Here is a 24,754-nt window from a genome sequence, read left to right as displayed (position 1 = left end):
TTGTTTCAATACAGCATGGAATACATTGAAAGATAACAAATATTTCCATTTAAAGTCACAAGCATCAATTCTTAAATGCTCTGGGCTTTTGTAATCCGTTCCAAAACAAAATATGGTTCAATGCAATCTAATTAGGAAGATAAAATAGTTTTTTGTGTGCAATTCTTCAATCTTTGCTTAATATTTTTATTAAGCAAAATTACAGTTACAAAGATTGGTTGAATCATGATTGGGAATGTTATCAGGACCAAGAAGGGACACATACCCCTGTGATCACAGTGCACTTCTACTTCTGCTCACCCAGTGAACCTGATCTGTTGCAGTCAAACAATTACATTTTTGACCGGAACTTTTCACCTAGAAATCAGTTTGAGCAATCCATGTGCACACTTGCAGTGATAAACACACTTGTGCACACTGGGAGGAATTGCACCATAATTATGCCTAAGGTAGGGGAGATTAATATTTTAATAGATCTAATGTTTTATTCATACTACTGTTCCACTATTGGCTAACGCAATGTGCCTAAAAAAACACAAAACAACCACATTGTGAACACATGGCAGAACTGGCTATTAGCAATTTCACACAGTCAACCAATCCCATATCTCAGAGGCTTTGAACAAAGTAGAATTTTGGGGCAAAGCTGTCGACATCGAGATAAACATCCTTACATACGTATGTATGTATTTAGACATGTAATTTCTCTCTGCTTTTTGGGACTTTTCTATGTCCCAAAAGGCAGAATTTGATTTAAAATAAGTCTGTGACAAACAGAAAGTGACCTTAGCAAGAATAGGGTGTTGTCCTCTAGGTGAGGCCAGTAGGACCGGTTAGTCTGTCCTAGAAATCCATTTGCAGAGCCTAGCACTATGCCTAATCATCCACCCGGCTGTGAGAGGAGTACATTAACCTGTGCAAACAGTGCTGCAAAGCTGGAGCACATTTAGGACTTTCAAACATTACTCCTTCCTCCCGCTGATTCTCATCCTCCAGTGTATGAATAAGATCTCGCTTGAGCAAGTCTGTTTGCGGAGCAGAGGGAAGATTACAAGATGAGGGGAAGGAAATGAAGGTTATAAAGTGACTTTGTTCTGTATAAAAAAATAGAACCAAACAGAAACAAAAGAAGCCAAAAGTCACCATAATATTTTTTAGCCAATAAAAAGAGCAATATATGTGTATATATATATTATACATTTGCACACTAATGCATGAAGATTGTGGGTTCAGGATTTAGGGATTTATTTGTGGAACGTGACTCCAAATTATTCTCGGAAAACATGCATATTTGTGGATTTTTGTCATACTTGACAGATTTGTGTTTAAAATGGGCTTTTATTTATCCTTAGCATGGATGTCATATTATTTGTCGGAATTTCAGTCTTGCTCTTGGACTGCTATTTTAAAACAAAGGCCATGACATGTACAACTTCAATGAAAGCAAAAATGTTTGACCCACACTGCACCCCCTAATAAGTAGATAAATGTTCATTAGCAAGCTGCATCTTGATCACTTGCTTTTTGTAGTCATCAACAAAATCGAAAAATAATTCTGGCTCCACATTTGCCTCCTCTGCTTGGCACAAGTGGGAGAAAATGTCTCAGCTGGTTGATTTTCTGCCACCAACACTGCTTTTAAGCATAGTCCATAAATTTCAAATTGGACTGAGGTTACGGCCATTCCAGACTCTTAATGTTAGCCTGCTTTATTAGCTCCAAACACAGCTTTGATGCGTTTCTGCTCCAAAAGCACAATCTTTATGCTTGACTAATATTTGAGCTTTATGATCAGGTGAGACAAAGATTAAGTTGTTGGGCACAATGGCAAAAATAATGTTTGAAGGAATCAAAGTTAGTTCAAACTAAAAGAAAACCATCTGTGACTCATTCAGTAGTATAAATTCAAAATTGTCTAATAGGCTGAAATGTCCTCCCTCAGTTGATGCTTTTCAAAATTCCCTGAAGTTGTTTATTGTTCAGTCATACAACGCTTAAAGTGAAATGATCCAGAGAAATCATTAGGGAAACTTTATTGGCCCATGATAAGTGTAAGTGAACGTCAAACCAGTCCCGCCTATTTTATATGAATTGATTCTGAAGGAAGTACTATTGTGATTTCAGAATATTCAGCTTTTTGTGTATTTGAATGTACAGGAATGCACAAGCCTGAATAATTTTTGGAAGCTGAGAACTATTATCATCAGACATGTAATCTATTTTTTTAATCGGATTGTTTTAATCGTCTCCCCTCGCCTGCTTCTGACATGCTTAATGATGCAGGACACCACAGATTTTTCTAATTTATCACTCCTTCCCAGCTGGACTTGAAGTGACAGATTTATTAGATAGCCATTTCAACTGCATGTAATACTGCCATTTGAGAGTCGGTCAGACTGACAGAGTCAAAACAGCTTGATGACCTCTGTGATAATGACCAAACAGGAGGGAAGGACATTGAAGAAAGAGGACAGGGAAGCTGATAAAGATATGTGGGGAGTAGTGTGGGTGGATGAAGAAATGTGGTCAGGATTTTCAAACATGAGGAGAGTGGAGTAAGAGAATTGTAGACATTTCTGTTGCAAGATAAATTGTGTTTGTTGATCATTTATTTCACACTGTAAAACAATAGAAATAATAGAATACTGCACATGTTGCAGATTGCAGCGTTCTTTTACATACATAATGAGGCCATTCTTTAACGTCTTACAACATCAGAAAATTGATGATACTCTCATGTCTGCTCTTTAAAGGGGAGATATTACGTAAGATTGACTTTTTGAATTTTATATCATGTTAAAATGTTATTCTCTTATCAATATGAAACATAAAATTTTGCTTTTATTACATGTTTGAGAAATCCTTGAACCTCCTGACAGCCTTCCCTGAATGCTCTCACGAAGCACTGCCTTTTTCCAAAAAGCTCCTCCTTGGAGCTCCAGCTAACCCTCCACTAGCTCGGTAGAGCCGAACAGAACTGAGATAAGCTGCACTAAGTAGTAGAACAGGACCAAGTGTCAGAAATGTGTTTGTAACCCTTAGCCAGACTGATTTATGTCATGTCATCTGTTTTAGATGTGTTTTTGATTAGCCATGATGTGTTGCTTTAAGGCTACTTTCTGTTGTTAGACAGGCTCCACTTGAGAGATTTCATGATTCTACAGGTCTGACAGTAAGCACGGCTGGTAGTGGGTGATGAAATTTAACTTTTTTAGAGCAATCATATGTTCAAATAGGTTGGGTTGGATAACTATTTTTCCTCACCAATTGTGATTATAAGAGCAGTTGTATTGAATTATATTATTTTTTGCCTGACATTAGGATAAATGTAATAATTTGAAACATTTAAGTTTTAAAAACAGCAAAAAACAAAAAAGGGAATTGTTAATGGGGATAATTATGTTTTCATAGCACTGTTTCTATTTGGTTGTCTTTAGTAATCCAACAATAACTGAAACAAGACCTGCAAGGTTACAATACAAAATGTAATTCTAGTGGAGCAAAGTTCCCGTGTGAAAATATAACATCGTGTTTAGTTGCATTGTGTTCATTAGTGATGGTGTTGATTTTATGTTAAATTTTGCACAGATAAGTCCGAAACTAACACATTATCACATGACTTTGCTGATCTGCTTGATCACACCAATTGCTACCATGCTTTCTGTTGCATATCTCATGATAGGTTCTAATGTGTTGCAGTTCTGTGCTCAATATGCAAATCATTTGTAATATTTATTATTTCTGTGAACTTACGCAGATCAACTTATGCTTTATCTAAGTAGTTGATGTGACTTTTTACCCCTAATGAACCCACCACAATTACTGCCTCTCATCTAAAGTGGTGCAAAAACAAAGATGCTAATGCTTATTCTATTCTACAAACTACTTTTGAATGGAAGCTGTTGGAAAACCAGGAAACAAAACAATACACCTTAATCCAGAGCTGTTAGAGGAAAGGGGCTGAATTTGTTTGGCAATACATTAAAAATTATGTATCATTTTCCTTTCTCTTCAAAATTTCACACTATTTTGTGTTGGTATTTATAAAGTTATTCAACTTATATGATCTTATCTTATAAAAAAGGCAGAGAAAAGCAATTTGTATGGCGCTGTGAGAACCATAATGTACAGATGATTATGTTTATAGCGTTGGGCTACAGAAAGAAGATATCTTGAAAGATAAATAAACAATCATGAATGCATTGCATATAAATCCGCGTTATTTAACTTCCATCTTTTACAACAAGGGAGTGTTAGATGAAAGATAAAGCCTGGTTAAAGAGATTCTCATTTTCTTTCCATCCTTCTGAAAGGGAAGTGGGCCGGGGGAACTCATTTTTCTCACGACCTGCTACCGGCCGCATCGTGAAAGGACAGGACCGTGGTGGGTGGGAGGAGTCTTTTTCTGTCTTCCTGACCTCCGTGGGCAGTACATATTGATATTATGGGTGTGTTACTGGTGCATGACTGCTAAAGGATGAAAAAAACTGGGCGAGATCACTGACTGGCCGGTCCAATCGCGTGTCGAGGTGTGCCTCCTTGGAGGCGGAGCCACAGTGGTTTGGGCGGTCCTTGAAGCGGAAGCGTGCCTCGGCTGATCTCTCGCTGTCATTCGGCCACGGTCGGTTCCAGGAGAGAGGGGCAGCCAAGAAACACACACAAGGATCGGCTGGCTCTGTAGAGAAGACAGCAAGCAAAAAATAACCCCAAATCAAACGGACAATGAAACCGATCGAATAAGGCTCAAAAGGGAACCCCGCTCAGCTGCCACATTAACAAAGCTATTCGATGATCGAGTCCAGATCAGAGGCAGCAGATAGAGAGCTGTGTCATTGAGAGGCAGGACACGTCAGGAGAAGGGAGAGAGAGAGAGAGAGAGAGAGAGAGAGAGAGAGAAAAAGCTGACCGACTGCACTGTACGAGTCAGCTATTAAATCGCCTCTGAAAAGCTTTGCCTGCCGCACTCATCGCTTCAAGGACATCTTCTCGCTGTCAGCCCGAAGCAAAGGAGCTCGACAAAAAGGCATCTCCGAGGTCGAAGGGGGTGATCAGAAGGTGAAAATGATTTTTACTCGCCCGCATACACAGCCTGTCCAGCGAGCTAGCATCTGTGCTAACAGCCGTTAATAGCTAGCTTGCTAATGTTAGCAACGGATAAAAAACTTCCCTGGTCACCTTTATAAATTATAACTGGCTGTATGTCAACGACTGTCGCAGGAGTATAAAGACAAAAAAAAAAAGGAAAAATACATATTGTCTGGTTAAATGTGAAACGTTGTTCCCAAACTGAAACTTATCTTCGATTTAATTTGATCATAGTGTCTCCTGCTGACAGCTGTCAAAGCAAGGTCGACTGTTTTATTCCCAAACGTTAAGGCGGTTAAGTTGTCATATTTTAAACATTGTCCGATTGGTTACGTTTGTGTGTTCGTGTCGTTGTCGTGCTGTTTGTAGTTCAAAGCCTGTCAGCTAATTTGCCTTTCTGAAAACCTCCTCCTCCTTCTGCTGAAGGAAGCCTGTTCTCGACACAGCAGTGTTTCTGGTTTTACGGGAGGCTGACTGGAGCTCAGCTGGGCTCTTACAAACTGGCAACGTCACGGGGTTATAATTAGCTAAAGATGGAACGTTGACTTGTTTTTTTCCTCGGTTGTATTAAGGGTCAGCTCATACGATCATGGTTTATTATTATGTGTCCATAATTAAATTTAAAAACCGCTACTATTGATGAGTAATTTATACGTACAGAATACATATAAAATGTATTTAGCACTTGTATAGTAAAATGCCACTTCTAAATCTGTGTGCGACTGCTACAGGGATCCATTAAATAGAACATTTTTGGTAGACTCCCAATTTTTGTAAAACCTTTGACCTGCTGATTTTTCTTTAAAAGTCTAAATATCAATATACCAATTCAGGATCTTGCATCTGGGAGTAGTGTTCCTAGTTTATTAGCCATGATGTCATTACTTAATACTAAATTTTGAAATTCTAGTTTTAACAACCATACCATCTGATGTTATTGAAGTAGTCTTGCAGGAGGAAATAAAATATCCCCTTTATCATTTGTACATGCTGTAAATTTGCACTACTTAACTATCCTTTGCAATATATGCCCTGTTTATTACAAAAACAAAAACAAAGAAAACAATTAGTTTCCACAGCTTAGATTTATATGAGCACTGCATCATCTTGCCATTGTTTGGAACTTTGGCAAAACATGAGATGATATGAGAATAGCATTCAAATAATTTTATAGCCTTTCTGACATTCCTGATCACTAATTATTTATGCTGGAACAAAGTTGACGTCACTTTGGGTGCATGAAAAGGCATTCTCAGGAAAACCAGTTTTTAATAATCTTTTATTACACGGACAAAATTATGACATAGTTGACAACTGACTTTAGCAGTTTAGACAATTATGTCTTCTTAGCTGCCTTTAAATTTACAATAAATACAACCAATATTTCTAAAATTAGTCCTTTTGTGTGTATTTTCTCTGGAGAAAGTAGATTCTTACCTTTACTATTAGCTTTGGAAAAGGGTACCAACATTTCTAAATCTAGTTCCAAAAGCTCAAATGAACAAAACAGAGCCTTCCTGTTATCTGAAGAAAGTTTTGATGCTATGCACAGTCTAATATTGGCTTGATATGTCTTGAAAATTGGAGTAGAGACTCCATCACAACCAGGCTTGGTTTTCCTAATTGGTACAGTTCTAATTACTGTTAGCACTATGAATTTTTCATGTGTTGAGGTACACAAATAACACGTTCACATGTTACTTAACTTTTTCTCAAAATAGCTAATTTTGACACCCTTAGCACAGTAAGACTTGTGCCTCCTGGTAGTACCTACTTCTTATGTATTCAATTATAAGAAAAAAAGACATTGGATATTTGAGTTTCAGACTGATTGACCAATGAACCTGAAAACTGATTGAATCCACTGAACAACACATTAATGTAAGTCGATTTTGGTAGAAAGCGAAGTTTTTATGAAACTGGAAAGATTTATTTATTTATTTTTTTCATTTTTACAGCTCCAAGTGACTTGGGACACTTCTTTTGTGTCGGAAAAGAGATCATATGTCATCATATTTTTGGACACAATAAAGTCAATTCAGAATTTCTGTTTGAGTAATGAGCCAGGAAGCTGAAAGATGTATATATAGACCCCTTTTGAAGCAGGGGAAGCTAACCTCACACCAACTCAGATTTTAATCGATAGCGCAAAATGTTTTAGGCAAGATATTCTTCTCACCATCTTATCTGAAGGAGAAACAATATCCAATATTATATTACTTAAGTTAGGTTGCCACTTCTGTAATTATGAACCCAAAAGCAAAGAAAGAAAACCTTTTATGTGATGATGTGGAACCACCTGGTGGATCCTAGATCCCTTGATCTATTGGGCAATGAAGGACTGAGTGCTAACCTGCATGCCTTTCTGTTTGCTTTATTCACAGTCTGACCAAAGAGATCGCAGAATAGCATTTGTTCTGGGGGGAGAGAACAAATGGGGGATTACGGGTTCGGAGTCCTAGTTCAAAACAACACTGGCAACAAGTCTGCTTTCCCGGTCCGAATCCACCCGCATTTGCAGCCCCAGCACCACCACCAGAATGTGTCTCAGAGCCCCGCTGCTTTCATAAACAGCACTACAGCCACAGGGAATGGCACTACGGGAGGTTCTCCCTGGCTTTTCCCTACCTCTGCCACCCACAACAGTGTGCAAGACGAAATCCTCGGGGGTGCAGAGAAGCCCAAAGCACAGCAGCAACAGGAAATGCAAGAAACTCAAGAAAAACAGCAGCAGTTATCTCCTGGGGGTCACCAGGAGACTGGGAGCGGTGGCGGGATAATTGCAGAACTGGAAAAATCCCGATCAGAGGAAGCCAAGACAGAGAACGGCACGTCAGAGGGCAGCAACGGAAAAGAGAAGCAGCTTCGTCTTGAGTCACCTGTCCTGACTGGATTTGATTATCAGGAGACATCTGGTCTAGGCGGAACAGGCCCGGTACAGTCGAGCACAACCTCGTCATCCCTTACTGGCTTTAACAACTGGTCAGCTGCCATCCCACCTGCACCGTCAACAATCATCAACGAGGACGTCAGCTTTTTTAACCCAGCCTCTGCTAACAACGGGCCTCTGCTGTTCCAGAACTTCTCACACCACGTCAGCCCGGGGTTTGGGGGAAACTTCTCACCCCAGATTGGACCGGCTCCGGCCTTGTCTCAGCACCACCCTGCCCCGCCGCCTCACCCCCATTTCCAGCATCCCCACAACCAACACCAGCAGCACCGACGCTCCCCAGCCTCCCCCCACCCACCGCCACCCTTCTCGCACAGGAATCCGGCTTTCAACCAGTTGCCGCATTTGTCCAACAGCTTGAACAAGCCCCCATCCCCCTGGGGTCCGGCCAGCTACCAGAGCCCCTCTCCATCCCCTGGCTCCTCCACCTCTTGGAGTCCTGGAGGAGGCTACGGAAGTGGAGGCGGTGGCTGGGGAGGATCTCAGGGCCGAGATTATCGTCGTGGGCTTAATGGAGGGATGACTCCCATCAATTCCATCTCTCCACTGAAGAAAACCTTCCCTAACAACCACGTGGCATCCCAGAAGTACCCCAGAAACAGTCCCGCCGGCTTCAACCCAAAGTCGTGGATGGATGATGGAGTAGGTCGTGATAACATTTTCCCTTTTCAGGTCAGTTTTTTTGTGATAATTTCACCAAACGATGTTCTTCTAAGCTACCATTATGTGGCACTGCTGCTATTTTTAGAAATGGGGGGTGGCATGGATTTGCACAATTTGCTTGTTACTGTGTAAAAGCTGTCACTGGACTCTGCACTTTCACAGTTGAATGTCCCTTGTGGTGACTCACATGGATATATCACTGCAGTGGCGTGTGCCACGTTGGTGGAAGGAGGAAGGGGAGGCAGTGCTGGGAGGAGGATGGGTGAGGGGTGCATTTGATTTAGTCAAAAGATGGGGAAGAGGAAATGGAAATGGAAAAGGCAGCTAGGAATGAAGAGACGGAGAACGGCTTCAGTGAAAACGGTCGGAAATTACCAAGATAATCTGAATGAAACCAAATTATCTTCATGAGCCTGCCTGGTTAGTTGCTTCTTTGACGTAAAGGGTTTCTTTCTGTTGTAGTTGTAAACATAATACTTATCCTCAGACAATAAAATGGCCCACATCATTTGGAGGAAGTTAGGATAAGCACGGAGATAGAAATCCACGAGAAATAATATTATTCATCATTACCACCATTAACAGTTGCCGCAGATTTATCGTCTGCACATCCTTCATGAAAAACTCATACCACTGAGTCTTGCAGACTCTGTGGTATTGAGGTCTTGTGACTCTGGAGGCCATGAGTGTAATGTAAATTCATTGTGTGGCTTAAACCAAAAACAGTTCAACAAGATAAGGTGAGCTTTGTGATGTGCTGCTGCATTGTCCTGCTGAAAGTGTCCATCAGAAGATGGATATGGTCAGCAACAATAAGAGTTAAAACAATGCTGTAGTGGTACTAAGTGGCCCAAAATATGATTAGAAATATCCCCTTCATGACGAACACTGACCTGAACTGTTGTTTCAAGGAACGATGCACCCATACTTTTATACTGTTTATGTGAAATTCTGAAACTACTACATGAACATAATATGTTGTGCACTCAGATTTTATTTAACATGTCTGGGTTGGAGCAAATATTTATTTGCGCTTACTGTCATTTTCAAAACCTTTTCTGGGACGTCTTTAGTCTGTTCCTTCATTTACTTGCTCATAGAATATCTGCTGGTCAAATGTTGCTCGGGTCATCATTGGTGAAATATTTTGAGGGTTATGGATCAACTGCTTTGCAAGGCTGTATCTGTATTCTGTCAGTTCCAACTTAAGTCAACTTAGTTTTTAACAACTAAGACGTTCCTAACTATTTTGTTAATTTTTCTCCATTTGCAATCAGTCAATCACAGGGTTCCACAGGTTAAAATGGAAGGACTTTGTTCTGACATGTCTTAACTTGCCTTGCCTGTTTGTGTAGTTACATTGCAAACCTAAATCAACAATCTAACAGTCAGACAGCTACTGTATACAGTAAGTAATCTTTGTTGGTGGGCTTCAGGTTTATGCAACAGTACTTGTTTGGAAACCAAGTTTGACTTTTATAGATAAAATCTTTCTTGTTGTTAAAGCATTTTAGACACATTTTTAGTAAAAAAAAAAAAGCAAAGTATTGGTCTTGTTTGGTTTCATGCAACAGAAGGAAGAAGTTGCTGCTGTATTGCATTACATAATGATTAATATGTTGTCACACTTTAAGTGTGTGCACTTCACTGCAGTAAGGGACATAAATATCAGAGAAAAAGAGAACATCACGACCATCTGTTTGAACTAATTAATACCACTATAAAGTGCAATAATGTTTGTATAGCTGAAATAACTTCTTTTCAACCTCATCACAAGTCTTCTTGTCTAAATCAATATCAAAATACAGAATTAGCATCCTGCTCTGTTTCATCCAAAATATAATTTTACTCAAAGTCATGATTCAGTTTCTTGAATCCTTTTATTGCTGGCATCATTTTCAAAGTACATGCAACACTTTAGCTCGGATAACTCCGGCTAAAGTGTTTATACTTCTTTATTTTTTTATTTATTCATTTATTTATTTTCACATGTTGTTAAGTTACAACCAAAAATGACAATTTATCTTGGACAGAAGTATGTGTTGTATGCACAAAGTAACATACTGGAAGGTGAAGGCAAACGGCACTCAAAACACAATGTGGGAGTATCCTTTAAAACAAGAAATCACCTGATAAGAAAATACACTTATGTCATGAAGTCCTCGGTTAGAGAACATTAGTGAACAAACATCAGGATAAAGACTAAGGAATGCAATCATTTCTGAAAAGATTTTCAGAAGGATTAGGTGATAAAACAGTATTCCCAATCTTTAAACAAGAGATGGAGCAATGTTTCACCCATTTCCTGAAACCAACTGCAACCAAGAAGATATTGCCATCAACCTACATTGGCAAGTTACAGAAATCCACTGACCAGGTGAAAGCAGTGGATTTCTGCTCAGGTGGGATTTTTGGAGTTAAAATACATTCCCTGTGTTTTAACTCCAAATATCTGATAGATAATAGAAAAAAAACCCTGTTGATTAGACTTGTTTTTGGTAGACTTTCAGATGTCTACACAGCAGACTTCTGACAGATGGCTGGTCTGGTCAGGTGAGAAGAAAGTGAACTTCATGGCCTGCATGCAGAAATCTTTTGTGACTAAACACACACTGCACATCCCTCCAAACACACCTAACCCGTCTGACATCAGCATCCTTCGGGTGGATGCTTTTCTTCAGCAGGGCCAGGGGAAGCTGGTCAGACTTGTCAGACTCCACCCATCTGCTTGGAAGATGGGTGGAGCAAAAGACAGATCAATCCTGGTAGAAAATCTGTTGTGAAAAAAAAAGATTTATCTTCTTCTTTTTTTTTTCTTTATTTAACCAGGTAAATCCCATTGAGATCCAGATCTCATTTTCAAGAGGGACCTGGCCTTCTAGCTTGATGACAACCTGCAACATACAGCCAAAGCTATAACAGAATGGTTTTCTCCACATGTTAATCTGCCTCCATCCACATCCATATCTAATTGAGAATCTAATTTAAGATAAAGCTATCCAACAATTTTAAATAGGCCTGACCAGTTTGGTGGTTTTACAAAGTATTCACTCAGGGGTGCTGAATACACAGGCATGCTGCAAAACATGAGAACATTTTTTTATAGCTTTCCTTTCAATTCACAATTAGACACTGCTTTGTGTTGGTCTAACACAAAATCCCAGTAAGGGACTGTGTGACTGTAGCTGCAGCTTGTTGTTATGTGTGGCTGAAAGTAGCATTGTCCTCCTGGCCTCTTGACTCTGTAAGGGCAGATTGGGCATGGGGCTGTGAATGGCTTTTCTGTGTGAAGGAGAGAGTTATGTAAATGCAACCTATTTGACAAAAACAACTAGACAATTTTACAATTAAAATTATCAACAAGTTGCAAGACTTAAAAAAATGGCTTAATCTAAGAAGGTGGCTTGTCGTCGCTGTCTGTTTTGGTCAGATGGTGCAGCAGGTGGTCTGTTGTCCGTATTTGTATTCAGGATTTGTAGACTTGGAACAAAGTGTCCAACAAACTGGTGTTCTCGGATCCCTTGTGGTTCCATACTTAGTTTCAGAATTTTTCTTCATTGTTAGCCGCCATCCTCCCCGGTATGACCCGGAGCAGAGATCTTTGCTGTCTTTTTGGGTGGTAAATTCCCTGAAGTTGATCTTGTCCATCTCTTCCTTCCCCTCTTCGTCTGTATTTTCAGATGACTACCCAATCTCTATTTCTTTTAATATGTTTTGTTGTATACTGAACCCTTTTCATTTTTTCCCAGGCACTGGCACGCTCATGCTTAACTGACCTTCATCTGATAACTTGTACTTTAGGGAAGCAGTAATTAAAAGGGAATCTGATGGCAGTGCTGCTCGGATAACTCTGGCAGTTTCCCAGGCAACGACACATAGGTCACATTTTACTCCTCGGAGGCTTCAAAACACAAATCGTTATTGATTTTCCCAAAAAAATAATATTTACTGTTATTCTTGCCATCAGAACTTTCCTTTGTGGCCCACTGGGAGTTATCTTTGGTTTATTTGTTTACCAGCCTTACACAAATCTAAAGGAAATACTAAGATGGCTGCTACTAGACTTGTTATAAATATTTCAAACTTATTTTGCCAGTATAACTTACCAGGCATTCAGATTTTATTATTAATATTTCCTTTGTTTTTTCTGCACATCAAAACCTCTGATCTCATTATGCAGATTGGCAACAGCTAGATGTAGCTGTGAATGCTTCCTCTGGAGTTTCTATTGTTTGCCAGTAGAAATTATGAAGAATGTTGTTCCAGCTAAATATTAGTACTGCCGGGGTTCATTTATTTTGAATCATTTAGAAAAACAAACTTAATCCCACTAAGCTTTAATCTTGATAGTGATTACCTTTGTGGAAGAATATTTGATGTTAGAATTTTGTTACATAACTCAGTTTCAGAGTGTTTTATTTGTGGGGGCAAATTTATTCTGTTGTAGTGTTAAAGCTGTTACTATAGAAACTATTGCTAAATGACAAACTCCTCATGGTTGTAGTAAGTCATAACTACTAAGTCATATGTTACATTTATACTCATGTCTTAAATAGATTAAATGACTTCAGTTTTTGCTTCTCCCTTTCTTTCTTCTAGATTTATACATTTTATTTCTGATAAACACACGTATAACATTTGCTGATGAATTCAGGCAGAGCTACAAACCATGTTGACAGAGAAGCTCCAGTCAGTCTGCCAGAGACTGGAATAGGACTGTTATCCTTGATTGATTTTAATTCTGGGGATCTTGAATATTTCATTAAAACTCAGGTCTCCCAATATTTATTGTTCTATATAAACACATACACTAACCTTACAGTCTATGTGTTTCTTTTTTTTAAGTTTAATTTAAAAAAATAAAATCAGCCAAAGGTTAGCATGAGTCAAAATGCTGTATTAAAAAATTGTGTATTATTTTTCTTCTTTGTGTTAAGGATCAAAACTGAAATTGGCAATCAGACTACAAGGAAAACTGCTGAACTGTACCTGTTGGAAAACATTTGATCGATGCATAACTACCATATGATATAGGGAAGCACTAAGTTCTGTGGAGAGACAAATATCCCAAAACTGTTGCTCTTTAAACCTGAGAAACTTGCTCCAAAACCGGCTTACTGACTTTAAGTTGAATCTTTTTTGCTTGATTAAAATCCGAGCAAAAAGAGTTAATTTTTTAAAGAATTCTACCTGAAAAACAGGCATTTTAATGGTTCCTAGAAACCCACTATTACTCTTATGGCGCATACGGCATGCTTTTGAGAGGTGTTGAAGTTGGGTAACCTTTAAAAACACGCAAATCACATGTCAGCTTAAAAATACTAATTTAAGTTTGCAATCATATTTAACTTGTTTATGTTAGATATAAGTTGTCAGGTTATTGTTTATAATTCATGTTGGTTTTGCATTTAAATCCAAGTTTAGTTTACTAAAACTCACATAAACCCTGTCATAGCTAATATTTAAAGCAATATCTTAAAAATGAGCATTATGTTATTTTAAAGGTGACAACGTATCTCATAAGTTTAATCAGAATCAGCTTTGGACAATTTATTTTATTCCCTTCAATTTAGTTTCATTTTCAATAAGATCTGAAAAATGAAGTTTTCTTGTTTTATTTTTAAAAACATCCTTTCTGTACATGTTTTTAGTCCAGATTGCAAAATGCAACACAAGCTCCCAGGTTTTAGTAAATTAAACAGGATAACAGTTTGTGAACTGAACGGTCCCCATGAGGAACCGATGTCACACTTTCCCACTGTAAGCTCTCCAACTGCTTCACATACTTCCCATTTTAGCACCGACGCGGCAGATGAGGGATCAACGGCTTTTGCTTTACACTCGTCATTGTTTGGCCTTTCTAAGCTTACTGAAACTACAGTCTCACTCTGCTGCTTGATTGCATGTTTTTAGATCGATAGGTTTTTACAGAGCTGTTTTGGATTGTTCATTTGGAATGTGTTTTCTTTAGAAAATGGAGCTTTATAATGGGTTAACTGCAAGGATCAAACCTCTTTGTTTACCTCATTCATGCCTTGGATTTTTGTACAGTAGTGATGAAAAAAATGAAATGAAAAAAAAAAAGAAAAAAAATGAAAAAAAACACTTTTAAAGTTGTTTGATGCACTGTAGCATGCGGAACGTTTCCCTGCACCACCGAAGCTTTCAAATATTAGCACGGTGTAATACTTAGAATGGGCCTGTATCCAGCTGAGCTGCTGCTAATGCCCTGTTCAACCAGTATGTGCTTTTAACCAAACATTTTAACTTCCATATAGTTTGGTTTAGCTTCTCTTTCATGTTGCTTCTCCCCTGAATCCTCACCTGTTCGACCCGCTGTTGTGTCAGGTGCGCACACTGGGCTGATTTGAACTGAAATTTGGCTTGTGACCAGGTCAAGACCTGCAGGGCTTGAAGGAAAGTGAGCCAGGCCAGGATATTGTCTCAGTAAGCCACCTGCGTTACTGTTGGTTACTGTTCCCCTCTCACTGTTTGTGCAGCCCAGAAACCTTCCAACATATAAAACCTTAATACTCTCTCCTCTGTTCAGTGCATACTCTTTATGTGAATAAAATATATATTTTTGAAAATGACATTGCTTGCCCCTGTGGTATTTAAAAATTTCCCAGGAAACACATCAATTCTTGTATAAATTTTATTGATTTTACACAGTGAGTAGAAAAGTGGGTAAATATAGTTGACTACAGTTCAAAGTTTATTTTTTTTGCTGGATCAAATGCAGAATCAAAAAAAACATTAATATTGTGTAGACGTGTGATGAAATCCGTCTGACCATCATGGCACAATGGGAACAACCATTCAGATGGAAGATGAGTCAGTCAAATAAACCAATAAGGACTGAGCGTGCATATTTCTAAAAAAAAATTGCCAAATCAGAATGGATAAGTTACTATGTAAAATACTCCATTTCAAAGAAATGTAAGGATCAGTGGTGATGATGAGGAACAGGACCTTGAAGACCTTCCTGCTTGTTTTAAATGAACAGTACACATTTGAGGGACAGATGGCAAAGATACTGTAAGCGCAAAGGTCATAAAACAGCACGCTTATAGCTAGCTGATAATTCATGTCCTTTCCATCAGTTACAATTTTTTCTGACTAGTTTGTAGTTGGCATCAGGAGATTTGCTGGACCTGATAATTTAGTAATTGCCAACAATAACACCTAATGGAATCAAAGTTCTTAACAAAAAGCACCAAGCCAACATTTTATAGCGTTTAGGCAAGCTGCATTTTATTTAGCATGAAATCCAGGCAAAATTAATTGAAACATCACCCTTTTTAGTTTAAAAAAAATATTTTTTAAATGGCACATATGAAGCAATGATCATATGTCGGCCATACGTGGCCTTGATAAGAGCATGGAAAGTAGAACACGATTCCTACTGTGAAACATGGTGGTGACAGAATCACGCCATGGGGATGTTTGTATTTAGCAGCGGCACTGAAGTCAGTCAGTGGTTGGAAATATGCAAGCGGTTAAATTCGAGACAATCCTGCCAGAAAGATGTTTTGGCCAAATTAATAAAGAAAAAAAAGTCACTCATTTTAAATTTTTTTTCTGTTTTGAACTTAAATAAACTCTTCAACATGTATCTTGTTGGACATTATTTAGCTAGATAGAAATTAATAGAAATTAGTTTGAATACTTTATACAAACTGAATTTAAATTTGTTACAGAAATGTCCAATGAGATACTAGGTCTGTAAGGTAACGTGTAGGAGGCCTGGATACGTCTTTTTTTTTTTTTTTTTACACATCCTGCATTGATGTACACAACCTGCTGCTTTAGAGCCTCCTAATATATCAGTAACTGAGCTAATTTAATCTGCACCTGCTTCTAGGGTTACTTTCTGTTTGAAAGGGTAAAAAAGGAACCTACTATTTGGCTTCATTTACATTGGTTTCTTTTTGCTGTTGTACTGCACCCAATTTTGGATCCAGTTTCTGTATATGTAACTGTCTCTACAGTTACACCCCAAGTATTACTACAAAGTGTACTTTCCATCTTTTCACTTCTCTATGGTTGTTTTTCCAGAGGGAATTGACTCTAAACAGAACAGAAACCGCAGACAGCTTCACACGCAAAACCTTTGCTATTTTCTTTTCTTTTTCTCTCTTCATCCAAGGTGATTTAGCTCTTCGCCTGCAAATGTTCTTATGCATATATGGTTATTATATGATAGTAACAAATTAAAATGGAAACTAATGGATGTTTGTGAAAAACAAAGTAATTGTGTGATATGTGCTTGCCAAACTACAGAATATTTTGAGCAGCACAATAGCAAGCTTGCAAACGTTATCTGTACCTTGTGTTTCCAACTAACGAGTGGTCTGAGCTGCAGAACTCTGCTCTTTAAAGCCTCATTGTAGCCTCTTCACACCCCTGACAGACGCTTGGAAACAGGAAGAAAGAGCATCTCTCTGCACATGCGTGTCTGTGCTAGACTCCTAATTAGTCCCAAGCCTATGGTTTTCTCCACGTGTTTTGATAAAGGAAGGACGCTAAGCAGAGCCTCGCTCCTATCCGGAGTCAATTAAGGTTGAACTAATCCTAGAGCTGAACAAATACTGCTGTAACTTAGCCACTCCTGTTAAAACTGCCCTAAATTCACTCATGCACACACTATTGAGCTGTTCAGCCAACACTGAGCAATTGGTTGGTTTTGACAGTTGGGGGTATTTTGTGTCATTATGGGTCTTTGAAATATTCGACAAGGAGAAATGGCATCAAAAGCGCAATCTGCTTCCCTTTCCTGCCCTCCTTTCTGTTCTTTTCACAATGCTTTGCTTGCCTTCCCTTTTCATTTTGGTTTCCTTTCTCTTGTTGTTGCCTTTTTATAAGTGACCGGAGGTTAAAATTTCCAACTTAATCTCTGAAGTGATTCAAGCTACTTCTTTACTGTAAAATCCTTGAATCTCATTTAGATCCAGAATTTTCATTCTTCATTACCTGTCAGGTAACAAGCATAAAATGCTTCCTCTTGCATTATATCTATTTGTGCTATGCCACACAATGTAAATCTGATGAAATATTTATACCTGATGTTGCAAAAATTCTTATTGGGGTTTTAATTCCAACCTCTTATTCTTTTTAATTAAACAGAAGCAGCTTTAATGCATTTTAATTCGGAGAACATTTTGCTAGATTTTAACAGGTGCCTGAGTTGTCAGCTGCAATTTTACATGAATAACATGTAAAATTAGCAAGTCTGGACTCTGTGGTGCAGAGGTTTAACTGCTTAGCTTTTCAATAGCTTGAACTGTACCTAAATTCTGAAGGTGTTATGGTAACAAGGTATGCTGGTCTCTTCACGAATATGTCATACTTTACAGTACATATGGGGTGCATTGCAAAAGACCTTATACTTTTTCACAATTCATGACGTCATGACAACAGACTTTGTATTTTATTGGGATTTGATATGATGGAGCACAAATGTTGTGATGCATGCCACAAATGCATACAAGTGTGGCATATATTTGTATTTAACTCTCTTAATTGTTTACTTTAATGAGATCCAATACATTCAGTAGACTTCTGAAGTGTTTTAACTAGTAAATTTAGTGGCTGCATTCACGCCAGTCCTGTTTGGTCTGTTTAGTTGTTTGCTCAGGAAGTCCATTTCTTTTTTGGGGGAGGTGTGATTACACAATCAAACTCTGATGCAGACCAAAAAAAGTGAAGTCTGATCCGCCTAAAAACCTTGATCTGGGTTTGGTTGGAATAAATGCCAAGTGGACTGGAGACCGCTCCAAAGTTTGGAAGCGGATTAAAGAGCAGGGCATTCTGGTTAAATACAACCAAAACCAACACAGAAATCTAATGCTAGTTGTAGAAATGGCTTGTAGTCTTTTGCCAAGAAAAGAGAAATCCTACCACTGCAAAAATCTGAAGCCACTCCACTTGTGTTTACATTTTGTGAAGAAAGAAGTCACACTTAATGTGTTGTTTAGAGGTTTTTGTGTTACAATCTTCAATGGTTCTTGGTACAATGTCACCATGGGCGAAGCGCTTAATGGTTTTTTTTTTTAATGGTTGATTCGATTGACTCACATTGCAGCAGCTGAAAATGCAACAAATGTTACAATCGCGGTCCCCAGTTGAACTGAGTCAACCAGAATATCAGATGTAGTATAAAAGCAGGTATAATAACTTCATAGAAGGTCTGGCTTAAAACCAAAAAAAAGAGAAAAATTTGCCTTTCTAAAATATTTGTATGTGTAGGAATGACTCAGTCAAAATCTGGGAAATAATCCATTTGAGAGTCCATAGCAAATCTTGAAAATTGATGTTTAGATGTTGTGTATTTAATCTGAGTTTAAGAAGTTTCCACCAGCTCTGTAACAAAGAAAATCCAAAAACGAGGTGTGCATTCACTATTATTCTTTTCACATTATATTTATGAGATGCTTTGTGTTGATCTTTCACAGAAACCAAAATACACTTAAATTGTGGTTGTGATGCAGCAAAATGTAAAAAAAAAAAAAAAAAAAAAGAAGCTTGGAATTTTTGGATGATTTTAGGAGATGCAGGTGAAGTCTTCATAAATCCACTATTAATTTACGATCAGCCTCCATCATCTCAGCCTGCATATTAAAATACCAAAATCATTTTGTCCTATCAACATGTTTTTTCTTATGTTATTTTCTTTCAGATCTGTTGGTTATTAATTTCATAATCAGCCATTGTTCTTAACTGATGAGTTATTTTCCAGTACTCTTACAAGTATCATAACATTTTTAAAAAGCAATTTGAGAACTTTCACAGTTGATAAGATTTAACTATCAAAAATAATACAATGTAAATCTACTTCCAGCAAAGCAGTAGGTCAATGTTTTGCCAAACAGCTTATCAATGTATAAACGTTTTTGCAGTGCTGGTAATTTTAAATGTTTTAGGAGCATTGCCCAGGCTTGTAAATTTGCAATAGGGAGTCCACAGGGTTGTAAAAGGAAGTTTAACTTAAGAATTTCTGTATTGTACCGTCAGTGCCTTTTTATTTCAGTCGAAGAAATGACCTAAAAGAACAAGGAGATCCTTTCTTCCCTCCATGTCTCTAAATGTATGAGTGTGTAGGTGGAAGTAGTATAGTGCTTTCACCTAAAAAGAAAAATGTTCCTACATTACAGTAAGGATGATTACAATTAATATTCATCAATGTGTTGATAAACACCAATATATGTGTCCAAAGGTCATTGTTATTTGGCCTGATAAGACACTTCCCACCAACCAGTCATCATAAAAGATAATCCCCTTTTAGTGTGCATTACTTCACCATCATTTTAGGTATTTATATTTTCAGATAGGATGAATTATTCAGTACATCTCAGAGGTACAGTTAGCTCAGCGTAGGATGTATGTTTTAGGTCATGGTGAAAGATTCATAAATTGTAGCATGCGCCTGTTGTCTTGCAGTGTGTAGAAATGAACCCTATCGCACCGTGTTTTTTGCTGATTCATCTTATTAAAAGGCGTGTCATGGCTTTTAGCCTCTGTTTAAATCCCATACCCGGCCACAGATGGTATAGAGTGAGATAGTTTATTGATCCTGCAACACATTTATTTATTTTTTTTTCTGCAGGAAGGGAACAATGCAGCAACAAATGACAAACTACGAGCTAAACTTATGACATTTACTAACTGGGCAATTTCTCATGGACTCACGACACAGACTGCCTTGTAAATTGAGTCTTTCTCATTTCAGATGTGCTCAAATGTATCTGTGCGTGCCCTTCAAGCTGTCATGTATAAACACTTTGCTGGTCAGCTGCCCAGTTGTTGAGATAGAAGACTGCACAGATCTGATGATAAATCACCCTCACCTCACTTCTCTGGGCTGAATTTTACCAGCTGCAGAGCACAGTCCATACTGATTGTACCAAAGCTACAGAATGAATTCAAAACACCCAGGACAAATATAACAACCGCATTATTTCAAATGACGGTGGCCTAGAAATGCTCGAGAATTGCTTCAGCTTCCTTGTATCTGTTTATTGTGGTTTGGGAATTTGGTTTGATTCCAGTTGTAGGGTACTGTTCTTTTGCAGATCTGTATTTAATGTTTGTTTTGTTTGACCTGAAGCAATGGCCCAAGCCTTGCATATGATACTGTGGAGGATATGAGAGAACAGAAGACCCAGTTTGGCTTGTATTCCCGTGCTGATGTTTGTTTTGAGGGAGCGAGTTGTGCGCTGGGTGTGTTCCACCATGTCAGTTCTGTTTTTGCAGGTTCTTTCAGTTAGTGTGAGAAATCTCCTCTTGTACAAATCTAAAAGTTTGGTCACAGCTTGGCAAATTGGGGTGTTTGTTTTTCAGACATTTGTATATTTAAATTTAGCAACACGTGTTGCTAAATTTTCATATCCTTCAAGCTTTTTATCATGTTGTCACATTACAGGGACAAATGTCAGTGAGTTAGAATTTTATGGGAACAGCACAAGGTTGTGCATAATCTTAAAATAGATGGTAAAAGTGTAATGTACTTTTGTATTCAGCCCTATGAATAAATCTCTTAGAACGACCATGTGCTGTAATTACATCTGCAAGAATTTCCAGTGTACGCCTTTGCAGACTTTATTTCCCTCCAGATTTTGAATTTTACACATTCCTTTATGTTGGCTCAGTCAGATTGAAAAAAAACCAGCATTTTTACATTTGCTTTTAATTCTTGCCACAGATTCTTTATTAGATTTGTTGTAGGACTGGAATTTGACTGGGCCATTTTAAAATAAAAATATACTTTAATCTTAACTGTTATATTGTAGCTCTGGCTGTACATTTAGGATATTTGTTCTGCAGGAGGATAAACTTTGTCCCACGTCTGAAGGCTATTGTTGGCTTTGAACTTCTTGTAATATTTCCCTGCATTTAACTACATCTGTCTTTGTATCAATTCTGACCAGGTTTCCTGTCCATCCTAAAGCAAAGCATTCTAACATCATAATGCTGCCACTTCCATGTTTACCTGTGGGGATGGCATACAGTGTGATGTCAAGTATAACAAAGACTGTCCCCTGAATGAGGAAATTCTGACCAGGACAGTTGGACTTGGAGCTTACCGAGCAGCCCCAACTTTAGTGTGCAATATGGTTGCTACATATGTTGAATGTAGTGAAAGCTGCCAGAATAAACAATTTAGATGCAGTTTGTAGCTTGTTAAGCCAGTGGCCAGCATACTGTTGTAAAATATTTATTTGTATTTATTTGTTTATGTTTAAATGCATAAAACGATGAGAAATGCATTATTGGTTAGTATTGCTAATGGCAGTTAGCAATTTGTAAAATTCACTCAACTTGTGGGTGACGTCATTACCAGATCCAAGCTCTGATCAATGAGACAAACTGAATTAGCTCCACACATCGTACTTTCAACTCTTATCATGTTTTCTGTCCCTGCTAGAAAATAACAAATCCTGACAGCATTATTCTTCCACCTTGGTTCACAGTAGGGATTGTATTTCCAGGGATTATTTCCAGAGATACAGTTTCTTTTATGAAAGTTCTCTATTCATTAGAAAAGTGACTACCAAGACTATCATTTGAGTCCTCTGAAATTATTTTAGGAGAACTAGAGTAAATGTGGCAGAATGCATATTCACAACACACGTTTCAAATTTTTACTAATAAAAAATTTGAAAACCATGTATCATTTCCCTTCCATGTTACAGTCATGAGTTTCTTTGTGTTTGTGTGTCACACCAAATCCTAAAAAAACACACTAAAGGATTTTGACTGTAACACTACAAAACTTCGGATGGTGTTAATACTTCTGCAAGGCACTGTAACTACGCTCTTTAACCCGTCAGACACATAAAGTAGCTTCTGAGTTTAGAAGCGGCTCCAAACACCAGGGAGGGGATGAAAAAGTGAGGTGCCTGCCTGGCAGAGCGTGGGTCATGTGGTTCACAGAAGTAGGTCTGTTTTTCTGAACCCTGTAGCATTTAACCCCTGTGGAGTTCATGGTAACAGAGTATGCTATGAGCTTTGCTTTCCACAGTGCCTTCACCCTCAGGCTTTCTTTACTCACATAAGCTGCAGTTCTCCAGGATTTTAACCTGGTTTTTAATAAATGCTAGAAAATCCCAAGACAGTTGCACAGACTCAACTACAGCATTGCAAGTGAAAAGTGGAGCTGTGCATCTATATTACTTATGTTGACTGGTATGTTGGGGTTATTCCTCTTGTGCAAGTTCTGAGCTTTACCAGTCACAGTGGAAGTCTTTGTACAGTGTTGTTATTGTCAAGATTTGTTTCATACTTTCCACTCGTTTTTCTTTCCTTTTTTTTTCCAATCACAAGGCATATAGGCATGACAAAACTGAAACTGTACATGACAATACAATAAAACCCTAAGAAGAAAGTATCATAATATATTTGCTTGTATTCTCAGTGGGTGAGTCAGTGTGTATCCACATTCCTTCCTCTGCATTGTTGGATCAAATATATATGTCTGACATAGATGGCGAAACCAAGAAGTCTTCTGTTTAGGGACACACAATATATTGCCATCAATATTTGTATCAGCTGATAAAAAGCTAATACAAATATCGGCTTTGTACAATACAAATTACAAATATTGCCGATACAATACAAATATTGTATTGGCTTGTTTTGACATATCGGTAGCGGTCCGATAAGTGTCAGGTGATATGACAATGATGGAGTGCAGGATTGTAGCATTTAACCGAAGTAGAGAAGTCATGTAGTTTGTCACTCCTGCACTTTCGAAAGTAGAGGGAAACATGCATAATACATGGTTAAATATAATCTATCAGCCAATATCAATATCGGCCCAAAATGTCCTGACCAGGATTTTAAATTGGTTCACTTGTCCCCATTACTGATGCAAGTCATTTAACATAACAAAATTTCTGAAACCATCTCCTAGTCTGACACTATTTTTTTGTAAAACCAGTCTTCTGTATTTGCCTGAAAACATATTAGCTTAAGGAGCCATGAAATGACACCACATTTAATCTTGTCCTGAATATTGCCCTTTCATTAGTTGCTCCACCTCAGGCTATTTAAGCTAAAGAAGTGCCCATAATGTTCTAAAAATATGTCACTTAAAAGTGAAGGCTTTACGATGTGTTTATAAAGATGCACCTGACTGGATACATACAGGTAATATTTTATGCCCAAAAAACTTGGCTCTTGCTCCTGCTAGCTTCCATTTCATGTGGAGCAGTTTCTTTCTTGTTTTGATGTGACTCTCTGATCATTTCCCACGTTGTCGTCTATAGAAAAAAAGCGTATAGAAAAACTGAGCATTTTGCTTTAAATTGTGTACATTTTTTTGACAGTTTTAAACTGATTTCACTGACCACATCATAGAGCAGGTGACATCAGACAGGATGCAGCAGCAGACCACACTGTCTCCGCTAGCTTGTTGGGGAACCTACAGATAATTTTTTGAGCAAAATCTTTCCTGATTTAGTTACTGTTTTTGCAAGATGTGGACACACAAACAACAATATTTAGTTTTTAAGAAGGTCTCCAGGTCAATGGGTGTGTGGTTAACAGAATAAGGTAGTTTCAAGTTGTTTCCATTTTGACAGTTTTTGACATTCTATAGAGCACAAAAAAAAGAAAAAAATATATATATATTTATTGCTACACCTCATTTAACTTTTTCTTTCTGAACTTTGATTGCTCTGGTTCAGATCAAAAGAAAACACTTATCCTAATGCTGGGTGCTAATCTATACTTTGAGTCTAGTCTTTCAAGTAGCCTGTCAGACTTCATTAAGTTCTGAGTGTCTTAAAACATGTGTTACGTTGCTGTCTGGAGATCCTCCACCATTATTAAAAGTTAGCATGATGAAAATGTCATACTTAGCAAATCATATAGTCATATCTGGATGCATTTCTAATATAATGGTACACAGAGAGTACTTGCAGGCCTTTCAGAGCAGCACTTTGAGGTACTGAAACAGATGAGTGCAGAAAGTAGGTTTTAACTTGACAGTTTTGGGGGAATAAACATCTTTAAGCTTCTTTGAGACTGAAGGTAAAGCCTACGGAGCAACAGCTT

At 38.0% G+C, this 24,754-nt stretch overlaps 1 protein-coding gene across 3 annotated transcripts in view; it reads left to right on the top strand.

The window, feature by feature from the left end:
* The first annotated feature begins 4,533 nt into the window (after nucleotides 1-4,533).
* Nucleotides 4,534-24,754, top strand: part of cpeb4b (cytoplasmic polyadenylation element binding protein 4b) — a 48,079-nt gene continuing 27,858 nt past the window's right edge. For 2 of the 3 annotated variants that reach the window (XM_081615277.1, XM_008426957.3), the window contains exons 1-2: nucleotides 4,534-5,055; nucleotides 7,470-8,707. In XM_081615277.1, coding sequence (XP_081471403.1) covers nucleotides 7,520-8,707 — 1,188 coding nt within the window. In that variant the 5' untranslated portion in view covers nucleotides 4,534-5,055; nucleotides 7,470-7,519. The remainder of the gene's footprint in view (nucleotides 5,056-7,469; nucleotides 8,708-24,754) is intronic. The other variant, XM_081615276.1, reaches the window with a different exon arrangement.

Source organism: Poecilia reticulata, chromosome 14 (genome assembly GCF_904066995.2).
Source record: "Poecilia reticulata chromosome 14, P_reticulata-male-v2, whole genome shotgun sequence".
Lineage (NCBI taxonomy): Eukaryota > Metazoa > Chordata > Actinopteri > Cyprinodontiformes > Poeciliidae > Poecilia > Poecilia reticulata.
This window is presented reverse-complemented; position numbering and strand designations above follow the sequence as displayed.